The 15144-nt window shown below is 35.4% G+C and overlaps 2 protein-coding genes across 5 annotated transcripts; one reads left to right on the forward strand and one right to left on the reverse strand.

The window, feature by feature from the left end:
• Positions 1-996: 996 nt before the first annotated feature.
• Plekhm1 (Pleckstrin homology and RUN domain containing M1) lies at positions 997-4305 on the reverse strand. 3 transcript variants are annotated; one of them, XM_076693128.1, is made up of 4 exons: positions 3385-4303; positions 2370-2811; positions 1498-2133; positions 997-1408 (listed from the first exon to the last, which is right to left on the reverse strand). In XM_076693128.1, the coding sequence occupies exons 1-4, from the start codon at positions 3669-3671 to the stop codon at positions 1241-1243; spliced, it is 1533 nt and encodes a 510-aa protein (XP_076549243.1). In that variant the 5' UTR covers positions 3672-4303; the 3' UTR covers positions 997-1240. The 3 variants fall into 3 exon arrangements, with proteins under 3 accessions (XP_076549243.1, XP_034188245.1, XP_034188244.1); XM_034332354.2 differs by having other exon boundaries at positions 999-1408; positions 2370-2527; positions 2624-4305; XM_034332353.2 differs by having other exon boundaries at positions 1009-1408; positions 2370-4297.
• Positions 4306-5853: 1548 nt separating this feature from the next.
• Positions 5854-13476, forward strand: LOC117607985 (serine/threonine-protein kinase PLK1). Of its 2 annotated transcripts, none has more exons than XM_034332351.2 (8): positions 5854-7011; positions 8367-8471; positions 8963-9079; positions 9857-10071; positions 10264-10693; positions 10808-11241; positions 11791-11924; positions 12118-13476. In XM_034332351.2, exons 1-8 carry the CDS (start codon positions 6262-6264, stop codon positions 12459-12461), a joined length of 2529 nt encoding a protein of 842 aa, XP_034188242.1. In that variant the 5' UTR covers positions 5854-6261; the 3' UTR covers positions 12462-13476. The 2 variants fall into 2 exon arrangements, with proteins under 2 accessions (XP_034188242.1, XP_034188243.1); XM_034332352.2 differs by having other exon boundaries at positions 11794-11924; positions 12118-13475.
• The last annotated feature ends 1668 nt before the right edge of the window (positions 13477-15144 follow it).

Raw genomic sequence — 15144 nt, forward strand, 5'->3', positions numbered from 1 at the left:
ACATTAATATTCATAAAAAAGATCGTATAATTCAAAAACGATAAACATGCGTAACAAAACATTTAATATTTTCTTCCAAAATTAAAGAATTACTTTAATTCGTGAATATAAAATTGTAAAGCATGTTCATTTATAAATAAGTACCTGGTAACATTTCAATTATAGAGATTAAAGACTAAATAATTATTATATTTATTATAAATCTTTTGAAATTTTTGAGCGAATAAATAGTTGGGGTAAAGGAAATTAAAGTGCCTTATTAATACAGGTTAGACTAGAAAAGTTCATTCCATTTTAAATCTAAAATATGATAAAATACTTGGCTAATACAATATACTTTATATGTCTAGCATTTTTATTTAATATTATTTAGTAACGAACATAACATGAATGAACAACTTTAAAGAACTATATAATTTTAAATCATATAGAATAAAATATATTAGTTACAGAGATAAAACAATTTAATTGTTTAAAGATCTCTTAATGTGTTTTATTTGATATTTTACAAGCATGAATTAATTATATAAATTTTTACTACATATTTTTTATTTTTAGAAATATTATGAATTATTTCTAGTCTACAAGGTACTTGATATTTCGTATTTTTTCAATAATATACAATGATACAAATTTCATTGAATGCAGAAGACTACTTTTGTGTATTTTGATTACATTAGTAGGAAGTGTAATAGAAATGTATGCTGCTCAAAGTTCATTAACAGTAATGTTAAAATTTTCTAACTGTGGACCAGTATATACAAATCTGAATTACTATTTACATTTCAAAATGTTAGAGAGAATAGTTTTAAAATATATACAAACTGGGTGTCTCTGAACCATAAAGTATAGCGAGTTACATTACGCGAAAAAATATGACAGCAGTATTAAATAGAATACATATAAAATAGTTTGACAAATATATTTTACTACTTTTTGTACATAAAATTTTAATAAAATGTATATTACACGATCATACATATTTCTTATACACATTTTAAATCTTATCCCTACAAAAATTAGTAGTAAGTACAAAATGTAAAGTTATTAAATATATATCATTAAACCAGACAACCATATACAATGGAAATAACGAGTATTTACATATTAATATCATTGGATAATATTTATATGATATAGATATAATGTATCCGTGAATTTTACAAAAATAAATTTTAATAAAAATATCAAAAAAAAACACAACAGAATACCTAAATAATTTAAGAACAAGAACATATATTTATTGATTTGTATTATTTGAAGCTGTAGGTGCACTGTCCACTGATAATTCGGTACGTCCCACATCTAAGAGTGGAAGGTCCATTCGTTTGCGTCTACGTTCACATTTTGGACAGGGTTTATTAGCATTTAAACATTCTGCATGAAACACTGCATTACATGCTCCACACTAAAATTATTTTACATTTCAAACATTGTTAAGCTAATAATTATGTGTAATTTTTGTATTATATGTAAGAAAAAGGAATATTAACTTACTCTATACGTAGATTCCATATCAAAAGGATAAATGACTTTTGGATTATTGCAAATTTCACATATAAAACCCTTCTGACTACAGAGCCAACAATTTATAACATGATTTCTTGCAAACTCTACTACCTTCTGTAACTGTTGTGCAAGAGTTCCATTAGGTATATCGAGCAGGTCAGAAACAGAGTACTGATGAACATGTTCGTACAAATAGTCTCTTGGAGCAACTTTTCTTTGTAACGATTCAATTATAGGTTCACGACAAGTGAATAAATAAGCTCTCAGTAAATTTAATTGAATCCTTAATGATTGCAATTGAGCCATAGTATCTACCGCCATATAAATTCGTGGATTTATGCTTTTAAGATCTAGCAATGTCGGACAATCATGTAAATATGTAGCAGCATTATTGCATACAGGATAACGTTTTAAATCCCAGTTATGGATTACTCGGGATGGAATAATATATTCAATTTGTGACATACAGTTTGAACAGTAATAACTGCCAGAGTATGAACAAACATGTGCTTTTGAAAAAGTCATACCAATTGCATGACCGCATTCCAAGCAGCTATAATTCTGTACATCCAAACCTTTTTCTCTGGGAAGTCTTTTCAGTTGGTCATCAAAGTTTATTACAACCTACAATTAAGTACAAAAGGTATAACAGGGTAAAATAATCAAAAGTGCCCTTGAGCGGATTTTAGGAAAATCGCTATTTCTATTTTACCCCGTAACTACCCTCCCGATTGAGATACAGAGTTGAAATGTATTACCAAATAAAATCGGCTCAAAGGAACTTTTGACCATTTTATCCTGCTATACCATTTATTGTTATTTATATAATAAATTACACTTATGATTACTTTTAGTTATACCTTTTCTAATTGAACTTTGGTACCATCTTCAGTTGGCTGCCTTTTAGGATATTTCTTCAAAAATTCCTGAAGATCTGGCACTGATGTATTTCCAGTTGTATGATAACTTTGAATAATTGCATCGTATGTAGGTCCTTCGGCTGGCGTTCGAGGCGCATCTGTTTTAGATTCATGAGATACTATAGATGAAGTTAAAGAAGAGTCGCAATCTTCGTACGACGTAGACCATCCCAATCTTCCAATTAATGAATTACCTACTGCAGTTGCAGCAACATCATGTGAACTTTCATGATTTTGTGCGATCGATGAGTCCTCAATGTTAGTAACTTTATTAATTTCTACATTAATTTTTGGGCTACTATTATTTGAAATTTCATTTTCCACTTCTTGTTCTTCTTCTTGTGTATTTTCCTCTTCTTCCTCTTTTAACGGCGGAGTATTTCTTGAATTATTAGCAAAATGTTCTATACCAATATTGTTTGATTTCTTATTAGTTAATATAATTTTTAAAGCTTCATCTTCTATTATGTTAGCCACATTATTAAGAGCAGATTGCGATGAATTGAATGAACCTAAACTACCTATTGAACTAGCTGTTTCAACTTCATTAAAATTCTCACCATCTGGCAATTCAGTTGTTATTGTTTTTGCAATATCTACTGCACTAAATACTGGACAAGATTTCATTGGTGGTGACCATATGCCTGCTAACAAAAGAGGGGTATTTGACCAGAAATTTAAAAGGCTACTATTACATGCAACTTCAAAATGAACGTAATCTAGATTTTCAATTAGTCTCTGCGCAACTTCCACAAAATCTGTGTCTCTAATAAATGCAGAGCGATTATAATATGGTTTCAAGGCTGAATTATCTTTTCTTATAGAATAAAAGTAGCTAGCTAGAAGACCCTCATTTAATGCCAATCTTATCCAAGCTCTGCAATATCCAACTTCTGTGGTAAGTTGACTAAACGACTGAATTTGGTCTATGATCTGCCGATGAGAAAATACTAACAGCGGACCCCAAAAACTTGGTTGTGGTACAGCATCAAAATCTGGACCACTCAGGACTTCTGTTACTCTATTTAAAAGGCTATCTTTCAAGCCATGTAAAAACACAGCTTCCAAAACAGAGCACAAAGTCATAGTCTCCTCGCAATTGCTAACTATACCATCGTCTTCCACTCCTGGTGCACTCTGCATTTCCATCACAACAGTGTTCAACTGCTTTTGCAACGATTCTTTGACTAATATGTCTCTTTTGTTTGTCAGAGAATTGACTGTTTTCAAAAACGAATTCATCTTTTTCAATTTGATGTTCCACAAGAACTGTAGCTGCGTTGCTGTAGCTTCTTCTTTCAAGCATTTTCGCACTCGTAGTTAAGAAAAGAGTTACCTAAATCTTATAAGGTAACTCGATGCGTTCATTAACCGCGGTAACACAACGTAGCAGATATTGATACGTTTATACGATTCAACCATTACGCTGATACTGGCAAAGAAACAAGGAAGTACCGCTGAAAGGAATGTGAATCACAGATAAGAAAGGCACGCGAACTTCGAACCAGTAATGATGCATGTCAACGTTATCTTTCTTGTTAAATATATGAGAAGTAGGTTACATCACACAAAAACAAAACATTACAATCAATGTAATATATATATATATATATATATAGTCGAATTTTGAAACTTTAAATTCTTGTCACAAGTAAGTTTCAACAAAAACTCCTTTTCTACTTCTTATGTGGTATTTGACAAAATGTTTTCTCGATATGAATCGAACATGATTCAACAGCAATTTCTGTCATTTGATTCTTTCTTTAACATTAGTACAGATCGAAACGATAGATTGCGCTACGATATACATATATTACATATATCGACAGGTGATGTTTAGAAATATTTGATTTTTTTGTAAATCAATTAAAAATTTGTGAGACAAGATGAAACAGAAGTACAAATGAAGAATGTGAAAAGCACACTCGTAAGATTAGAGAAACGTATTGGAAATACATTGCAATAATTATTTTATGAAAAACTTTTTATTAAATTTTCTGATTTTTGAATCCTTATTCGCCATTCGAGGGTTAAATGCTTATATTGTGGTAGTCAGCCTGTGAAACACATGACAATTGTTACTTTAGATTTTATAAGCAAGTCTTTCCTTGCTTTACCGTTTCTATATTTAGATATGCACTTAGCGCATCTCAAATGTTGGAACAGGTATATCGTGTGTGAATGACCGAATACGCATGATGGGACGGTGCGTGTTCTTCGTTTGACGGCGGTGAAGTTCTGGTATGAGAGAGAAGAGAGAAAGAGACGCCACAACAGAAGTGAACAAGTAGAAAGAAGCAGGTAGATTGAACACGAGACAACGAAGCAAATAGTAGAATCAGGGCCGTACCATGGTCAATACATATTGTCAATGTCATCAATATTTATTAACAAACCGAATTTGTCTCCTACGTTTAATATTTATTGACAATTCATTTAATTTTAATTTAAAATATTTTGATTTTCATCAAACTATCGCCAATATTTTTAAGGAATTTTCTTACTTACCCAATTAAAAATACTTGTTTTAAGTACTTGGAATTATAGATTGTAAAAGTAAGCCAAATTGGAAAAATGGTGTAAAATTTAAAAAATAATATGAGATACAAAGTTACATTAAGATAAAGTGCTAATAATGCATTGTTTAATATTTCGTACGTATATTGTATTGAGAAAGCGTCGGGAAATATTTGAAGAAATTTAGAAGTATCTGATAATTCAGGCATTCATGAGAATCCCTATGTATTTCTAATTAAAACAACTTCCTTTCTACGAATAAAAGAACAGTGGACTGACTCTCGTATTTCCTTTTTACATGACATTAGAAACAATGAACTTTCTCACGATTTATCACCGCATACGAGAATTTCTGTTGTTTTGTACTTATTAAAATACACAACTCAGCAAGTAAATCATATAAATCATATTTAAAAAATCGTATTCTGTCTTATATGGTTAGGTTTTACGTATAATTACATATTTATAAATATTTTATTCTATTTTAAATATTTTAAAGTTATTCGCGAGAATGTTAGAATTTTTGAAGTTAATTTGAGGTTAGTCTTTACACTAAGAATAAATCATGCCATTATTCTTGTCACGGCTTACACTTTTGAACCCGCAAAGTTTTTTTCGGTATTTCTTTCTAAGAAATATTAATTTCATTCACTCAAGATGTCCGTTAAGGTTAGGTATATTTACCCCTATTCAAATGTTTGCAAATAAATGTTAAAAATACATAATTACGCTCATGAAAATTTAAAAGCTGTATTCGATAATGCAGTGCGCAGAAAAAAATGTCGAAACATTAGCATTTAATGTAAGAAAAATGTCAAGGCGAATAGATTTTATTGACGGCACTGAGGGTTCAGGTGGCGACAGTGGTGGAGGGGACTAGAGGCCGAGGGTGTCGACGTCGAGTTGATGCGCGCGGAATAGTGACGGTTCGACTGGTGAACGAGATGGTTGGGGTCAGAGTATCGTTGGTTAGTGAAAGATAAGAAAACGCGTGCATTGTCTTAATCGCACTGTCGCACATTTTTCTATATAAATTCTTCTTTGGAATTTGAACGATCGTTCGATCTGTAGTAACCCGTGTTTAATGGTGCGACGCCGTTATCGAACAATCCCACAGTGCACATGTATCATGGATGTCAAGGAGATAGGCGTCGTCTGTTAAATGCCAAATTCGAATATGACATCTCGCGTAACGGCACGATGCAAAATCATAGCGGATAAATGTGATGCGAGAAAACAAAGAGAAAAGTGTGTTGAATAATTGATTTTTTCAAGAAAAAGTACAAATAATTGTATTGTAACATCGCCGTTAGAGATGTTACCTTCGAACACGCTCGAGGTGGAAATTGGAAGTTTGTCGCCTCCGAGAGAATACGAAACGACCAATAATAGTTTCTTCCTAGAGACGATGCCTAGTGACTTGCATACCGAAACGGTAGCCTGCCGTTTGTTAGACACAGGAGTCGTTGCTCGGTGTCACGAGGAAAGCAACGACACGAGCAAAGCCATCCCTGAGACCGAGTGCCTGAAAAATATGGTCGAATCAGCCGTCGGTAACAGCAGGTCCGTCAACGATCGACCGCGTCAGAGTTTTTCCAAGAGTTCCGCGTCTCTGCAAAGTTTAATTCGTAGAAAAAGTCGAAAACACGGTGCATCCTCGTTGCCATTGGACGTTGAAGTGTCTTCGTACTCGTCGCATCCTAGCTGCCATATCGACACAGTCAAGACGAATGATGCTGTACCTTACAGAAACGAGGAGGAAACTTACACGGCCACGCGTACATCCACGCTTATTTACACGTCCAGAGGAGACAACGTCCAGGATGTCTCCTCGTCGACGACCAATGTCGCGACACTCACCACGACCAGCAATACGAGTAACGTTACTTCCTCGGCGAGCGGAAGTCGCGTCGGTAATACAGCCTCTTCTTTGATAAGAACGACCAGCGCGATCACGGCCGAGCCGTCCGCGACTTCGTGGAACAATTCCGCGGAAGAAGAATTAGATTACGTCGTCGATCCGGTTCAAGGGAACGCTTATTACAAAGGACAGTTGCTTGGGAAGGTGAGCAAAAAGTAACACTTGTCTTATTTTTTACTATCTCATTAATTTTATTAGTGCTGGGTTAAATATTATTTGAAATAGTAAATATATACTGTCTACCAATCACAAGAAGTCTCATGAGAATAACGTAATTCGATTGGTTGCACCCTGCCTCAGCGACGTATGATTGGTCGACGCGGTCACATCTCCAATCAGGCGCCTGTAAAACTAAAGGGTCAGTCCATGTGTGCGTAATATCTTCTCTTACCCCTGTCCCTTCCCACGAGACTTCTTGTGATCGATGGACAGTTACTGGCAGAATGATTTCGCGACATCTGGTAAGCGACATTCAAGGGAGATTCCATAAATGTCTGAAGATCATCGATGCATATCCGTAGGTATCGATTCACTAACTCACGGCTGGTAGGAAATATTCTTTAGCTGGGGTTTAGCTGATGACGTATTATTGGTCAAAACGGTTACTAGTTTGGAGGGCTTGCTTTGCGCGGGTTCTCGTTGCCGGGAAAGAGGAAGAGAGACAGATTATTTCTCAAAGGATGTACTCTCGAAGTGTACATCCTCTTGCTCGAGAAAACCGGTCGCTGTTTCGTCATCTCGATTATCCGCACTAGCTCGAAGTTAGAAATCGAGCCTTCAGTTAAATTAATATCTTAAAAATTAGGATTTTGTTAGGACCTCCTTCCTCTATATCGTCATATTCCCTAGGGAAAACTAGCATGCTCGGTGATGTACATTATACACCCTTGATGTTACACATACACGTCAGTGACACCTTGTAGCTTTCACCGATTGCCACTTGGCTTGCACACGTGTGTTCGGTGCAACAACCGCGAGGATAAATTCAACGGATGGGCTTCTTCCTCTCTTTTCTTTCTTCCTTCTTATCCGTTCCTTTTTCTCGTTCACTTCCCTTTTTTCACCATAGACAATTCACATGCGCGGTTCTCATCATTTCTATGCAGGATGCAGTTCCTTAAGTCTATTAAATTAATTTCATAGACGGTGCTTCCCTGGGAATCCGTGTTCTACCTTAAATTATATAAAGAGTACAAATGTATATAATCTAATTAAATTCCCAATAATTTGCTGCTTTGAATTGTTATATACCGGACACATTAACATTCTTTCTCATCCGACCCTTACGTTCGATACGATTAACACGGTATACATGATATAAGATGTCGATATATCGCTTTGCAACAAATTTTAAAACAATTTTTCGTTTTACAATGAAACTCCCAATGGTTCGAACGAAAAGTGGGACTTATACGCCAGATAAACGTTTCCCATTGTACATATTGTTTTATGTGAATTGCTTCGTTGTTATTTATGCATATTTTTCCTATTACTTTCAGGGTGGATTCGCCAAGGTTTTCTTAATGACTGACGTTAGCAATGGAAATGAATATGCATGCAAGATCATTCGAAAAAATCGGATGCAGAAGATTCACATGCAAAAGGTAGGATATTTTTGTTACTAATTTTTTAGATTTGTATAAATTTCTTTTTCATTTTTATGTTACGATACTTTTATTACAGTCAGGATTGGATTAAGATTTCTGGGGCCCCGGAACTATTAAACTTTCGAAATCCCCCTTAGTTGTTAAACTTGGTTAAAAAATTTATTCTAAATTAAATTATATAATATTTAATCGCAAATAGAAAAAATAATAATACAAAAATCGTAACTCCTGTAAAATGGGGTCCGGAGTTGTAGCCTTTTCCCTTTTCTTTAAATTTCATTTTTCGATTGATAACCTTTTTTCAATAATTCCTTCACTTTTAAACTGTTATTTACAATTATTGTAAATAACATTAATTTCTCATTTAATTCATTCTAACGAACGTTTATAAACGGATTAAATCCTGCACAGGCTATCGTTATGATAATTTATTTAAGTTTTACAGGTGGGAACAAATGATCCCGACAATAATGATCTATTCCTTATAGATCGCTCGTGAGATAATGATTCACAAAGAGCTGAACCACGCGAACGTAGTTCAACTCCATCACTACTTTGAGGATAACCTTAACGTGTATATGCTTCTGGAAGCCTGTCCTCGAAAGGTATCGTATACGTACACTCGCGATCAAATCAGGCTTTTCTAGGAAAAATTCTGATGTCCTACATTTTCTCCATTCCTCATAGGTACATCCAGAAAAATGACAGCGTAGGGAATGGTGGTTCGACTCTTTGACCTGTGCGTAAACGTTTACGCGGGAAAATTTAAATTGCTATTTAGTTGTATACTAACAATTAAGAATTATATTATTTCTACTAATTAGAAATAATATTAAATTATCGTCGAAATTACGATTTTAAAAATTTTTACTTTCCCTCTGTCTTTCTATTTTCTCTAGGGAAGCCTGATTTGATCGCGACTGTACTTACCTACCTGTTTCCAACGATACGTTCTCTCTATAGATTCGCAAGAATTTCCCAACCTTTTCCTTTCGAGCCGAGCTAACATCTAATCCTAGTTGTACGCGTGTGTGTGTTCGAAGAATGAAAAGAAGTTCGCTTACCTGTTGAAGTAACTTCGTCAGATACATCAGCGAAAGCTGAAAGGTACCAGCTTACGTCTAACCGTGCAAGAGTTTACGGCTCGTTTAAAGAAATAGAATTGCACGTTGCTGCATCATCGAATCTTTACTGTATTAATTCTTCAATATTTAATTATCAGCCAGTTTGTATATTTATTTATTTTAATAAAATTTCATACACGATTTTGATCCGATAACAGGTTAATGAAATATCTGACAGTACGGTTTAATCCTTTATTAAATTATTTATACTGGTCCATTCTATTTTCTCACAGAAATCATGTCACCTTTGTTTGACAGAGTTTGATGCACGTGTTGAAGTACCGTGGCAAAGTCACGGAACCGGAAGCACGGTATTACATGAGACAAATGGTGACCGGCGTTGCGTACATCCACTCCCAGAAAGTTGTTCATCGGGATTTGAAGCCAGGTAACATGTTCCTATCGGATCGTATGATCGTGAAAATTGGAGACTTCGGGCTGGCAACGAGGCTCGATGGACAATGTAGACGTGTGTAAGTGTTCGTGTACTTATTATATAGGTACGTCGTAGTAACGCTCCTAGTGCTTTCTTAGCACGGATGCGCCAGAAATCCCACACCCCCCCCATTGCTGAACATTATGTATATTTGTGCACGCTATAGAATAGCAAACGACTAAAATGTTGGTACATGTATAAAATAGAAATAATCAATTTGTATGGACAGGACAATATGCGGGACACCGAATTACATTGCGCCGGAAGTGTTGTATAAACAAGCGTACAGTTACGAAGCGGATGTTTGGGCGCTTGGGTGCATACTTTACGCCCTGCTGGTAGGGCAACCACCTTTTGACACTGCGACATTGAAGGAAATTTACGCAAGGATATGTAATAATAATTATCGAGAGGTTGACGACACGATAGCAAGTCGAAGTGGGCAGGATCTCATTAAATGGCTACTTCAACCGAATCCTGAGCTTAGACCATCCTTGGAAAGGGTTAAGGAACATGCTTATCTCACCAAGGAATACGTACCGACTTCCTTACCCCGTATCTCTTGCTTCCAAATGCCACCCACGTCTATTATTGACCCCATGTCGTCGCCCTCTGCTAACTCGACGACTTCTAGGAATCAAAAACTAAATAAAATTCAGGTGAAATAACAATGGCGTAGCATTTTATTTTATTGTTATTACAAAGTATATCTAAGATTTTTAATTATCAATTCATATTATATAATAATATTGTTTTTTTCAATTTATTTATAGGTTCATACAACTCAACAAATCCCGCAACAACCATCGCAACCGCAGTCACAACCACTGCAACAGCAGCACCAAATCAACCGATCTCAGAAAATTTTACGAAAAGAATCAAAAGTTATCAGCTGGTTAGCCAGAAAACTTCCAAAAGTCCCGAAATTCCGGCAAAGATTAAGCAGCGTTCTTTGTCCTGATCACAAGAAAATGGGATACATGGCACAAAGTATGCAAATGCATCAAGCATTAGAAACTTGCATTACAGAGATCAAGTGTAAGAATAAATTAACTAATCATCCACCAGTTAAAGACATCGTACCTCTGTTCATTACCAAGTGGATTGATTATTCGAACAAATACGGCCTAGGTTTTCAACTTTCTGATAAATCTGTTGGCGTTCTCTTCAATGATAACACGAAAATTAGTTACACACATGATAGAAGGTCGGTACTATTTGCTTTATCTATTTTCTTTTTCATTTAACTCTTTGCAGTGAATATGTTATAAAACCAACTATATTTATTCAAACAAAATGGTGCTTTTCAATCCTTTTGTAATTAAATTACTGTCCTCCGATCACAAAAAGTGCTATGAGTATAACGCAATATGATTGGTCGCGCCACGCCTCAGCTCACACATGGCGTCGGCCGAGACGTATGATTGGTCGAAGCTTTTGTAACACGAGGGGGTTAGTCGATGTGTGCGTAGTATCCCTCTTGCCTCTCTGCCGTCCAGTGAGACTTCTTGTGAGTGGTGAACAGTAGTTCTTTTTAAAAATTTAGAATTTCTATATTGCAATTTTTCTTTAATCGCTTAGATAAATATTAACCGAGTGCAATACAAAATACATCCATGCTATTATACATAAGAAAAAAAGATAAAGGAATGTTTTATTGTCAAATAAATAAATAAGAATCACACTGCAAGGAGTGGAAACATTTTTATTTTTATTTATACATTTAGATCGTTTTAAAATATTTCGTTTTGCAAAGAAGGGTGGAGTATGTGACAACTGATGACGAAGTAACAAGATATCATAGAGAAGAAGACATCCCAGTTGCTTTGCAAGAGAAACTTGAATTGCTACAGCATTTTACTCAGTATATGGATAAATTCATGACTGAAGGTAAATTATATTTCGTATGATTTACCATTAATTTTTGAGCCAAATGTATGTAATTTTCAATACTTAAAAAAATATATTTTTGTATATTTGTCACCATTAAAATATGAAAGTTAGTCACAATTATATTTTTACTTTAACCAGGTTTTATTAATCCATCATTTTAAGAATTTGGCATAAATTTTCAATTTTTAAGGTGGAGAGATTAAGAAACACCGAGCTGTGACAAAACAGTCGAAGAATGCTTGCGTGCCGCGAATGAGGAGATGGTTAAGAACTGATAAAACCATCGTAATGGAACTAACAGTACCTCTTTTGCAAGTGAATTTCTTCGAGGATCACACGAAATTGGTTGTCTCTCAGGAATCTCCCCGTAGAGGATATATAATAACGTATATAGACACTAGTAGACGCACATCTTCCTACTGGTTAAACGACATACGGGATTTTGGTTGTACCGCGGATCTCTATGACCGTTTGTATTACGTTTACAAAGTATCCAAAGAATTTGCCGACATGCATAGCAATACAATCGCTTGACCGTCAAAGATACGTCGAAAAATGCGTTGTACATTGAAAGCTTGAAATTTTCTTTCTAAAAATGTAATGTCTGTTGCGTTAGCTGCCCTCGTGCAATTTTAAAGAAATTTATTTCTTATTTTTATTGGGGAACGTAAAAGGAATACATTCAAACTGTTATTTTCTTTGAATAAATTTTCAAAGGTTAATTTAAAAGCATTTTGTCTCGGGATCATCTGGCAAAAGAACCATCAGTTTCGCAGACACTTGGCGGTCCCTGGCCCGAACTTGAAGCATCCAGGGAGACGAACGTACCTCTCCTACGCCTACAATATCAATTAGATAGTATATTTCCGATAATGTCTAGCAAAATTGATAAGCCACCGAGAGTATATTTTATTTGTTTTTGTATAAGTGATATACCGTGTACAAGAATTGTAATATTTGTGAGAATTTAGATATGGGTTGTCCAATTTTACGATCTCTGAATTGTTATGGTAAGCATAACGATAATGAAAGTTAAATAATGAAGAATTACACCAAACCGTGTGACAGAATAGTTATTTTAATATTTAATTATAATAGCATTACTCTATTTGTGATAAGCAGAAGCGAAAGAAAAAATTTGTTAAAATAAATCACGTGTAATGCGTTTTAGAAAAAAAAAATCATTTTTACAATGCCAAACGTTCATAATTCAAGTGCCTACTGAGTGCATGTGCGTGTGTGCAATATAAATTTAGACTGTCAATCCATTTATTGTAGAAAAGCTTGATTAGTTGAAGAAACACCGGAAATGAAATAGAGCCTAAGTTGGATGACCCTGTGATGACGTAAAGTATTTCAAACTGTATCTGTCGCTCTATGCTATTAATAATGAAATCGTAACATTAAGTGAACAAGTCGAATTGACTTCGTCGAACGACCTGGCGCACATTAATTTTTGTTTTACGAAGTTTCCATAGTGGGAAATTGTTTATTGCTCTAAATACAGTGAGCTGCATAAGTAATTGAACATGTATGGTACTTTTTCAATGCAGACGTTATGAAGTGTATCTCTGTATCTCTTACAACCCTGCATCCCTTACATCCCTGCACCCCTTACATCCCAGCATTCCTTACATCCCAGCATTCCTTACATCCCAGCATTCCTTACATCCCCCATCCTTTACATCTCAGCATCCCTTACATCCCTGCAGTCCTTACGTCCCTGCATCCCTTACATCGCTGTATTCCTTACATCCCTCCATCCCTTACATCTCTGCTTTCCTTACATCCCTGCATCCCTTACATACCTGCATTCCTTACATCCCTCCATCCCTTACATCTCTGCTTCCCTTACATTCCTTACATCCCTGCACCCCTTACATCCCTGCACCCCTTACATCCCTGCATCCCTTACATCCCTGCACCCCTTATATCCCTGTTTCCCTTACATCCCTGCAACCCTTATAATAAATATATTATAACAACTGGTTCAGGTAAAGGTAAGTAAAGGTAAGTAATTTTTGAATTTTTCAATTTTTGAAATTTCAAATTTTAGCCCTCTAGCGGCAAAAATGTGAACTAAAATCTCGACCTCGAATCAGCGCCATCTGGTTTTAGAAAAAGGAACTAAACCAAGCAGAGATTTTGGCCCTCTAGCGGCAAAAATGTGAACTAAAATCTCGACCTCGAATCAGCGCCATCTGGTTTTAGAAAAAGGAACTAAATCAAGCAGAGATTTTGGCCCTCTAGCGGCAAAAATGTGAACTAAAATCTCGACCTCGAATCAGCGCCATCTGGTTTTAGAAAAAGGAACTAAATCAAGCAGAGATTTTGGCCCTCTAGCGGCAAAAATGTGAACTAAAATCTCGACCTCGAATCAGCGCCCTCTGGTGGCAAAAAAAGGAATTAAATTTTTCCAAAAATTTAAATTTAAAATTATTTTTCAAGAGACTTTACTTACCTTTACTTGAACCAGGGGCCATAAGTATATCATTTATCATATATTTATTATAAGGATTGAAAGGATACAAGAGATGCAGAGAGAATTCAGGAGTGTAAGGGATACAGGGATATAAAGGGTACAGAGATGTAAGGGATACAGGGATATAAAGGGTACAGAGATGTAAGGGATACAGGGATATAAAGGGTACAGAGATGTAAGGGATACAGGGATATAAAGGGTACAGAGATGTAAGGGATACAGGGATATAAAGGGTACAGAGATGTAAGGGATACAGGGATATAAAGGGTACAGAGATGTAAGGGATACAGGGATATAAAGGGTACAGAGATGTAAGGGATACAGGGATATAAAGGGTACAGAGATGTAAGGGATACAGTGATATAAAGGGTACAGAGATGTAAGGGATGCAGTGATAAAGAGTTGGGCGTTGTGAGGCCGTTAAAAACGAAAAAATAATAAATAACTGGGAAGGTTGAGCCGAGGCCCATGAAGAGGGATAAAATAATAAATGACTTGGGAGGGTGGTCAATGCGAGGCCCGCAAATAGGGGTAAAATAATAAATAAAAGGATAAAATAATGGGCGAGGCACACAGATGTAATAGAATCAACACGTTCATGTTCCTAATAAGTTTATTCAATAAGCTAAGAAGATAAATACAGCAAATCCTTCCTTTTAATAACGTGAAAACATGTCTGTGAGTGACGCTGAGATGTTGCTCGAAAACAAGGTAGATAAATGTTATATGTGTACT

The sequence above is a fragment of the Osmia lignaria genome, chromosome 3, assembly GCF_051020975.1.
Source record: "Osmia lignaria lignaria isolate PbOS001 chromosome 3, iyOsmLign1, whole genome shotgun sequence".
Classification (NCBI taxonomy): domain Eukaryota; kingdom Metazoa; phylum Arthropoda; class Insecta; order Hymenoptera; family Megachilidae; genus Osmia; species Osmia lignaria.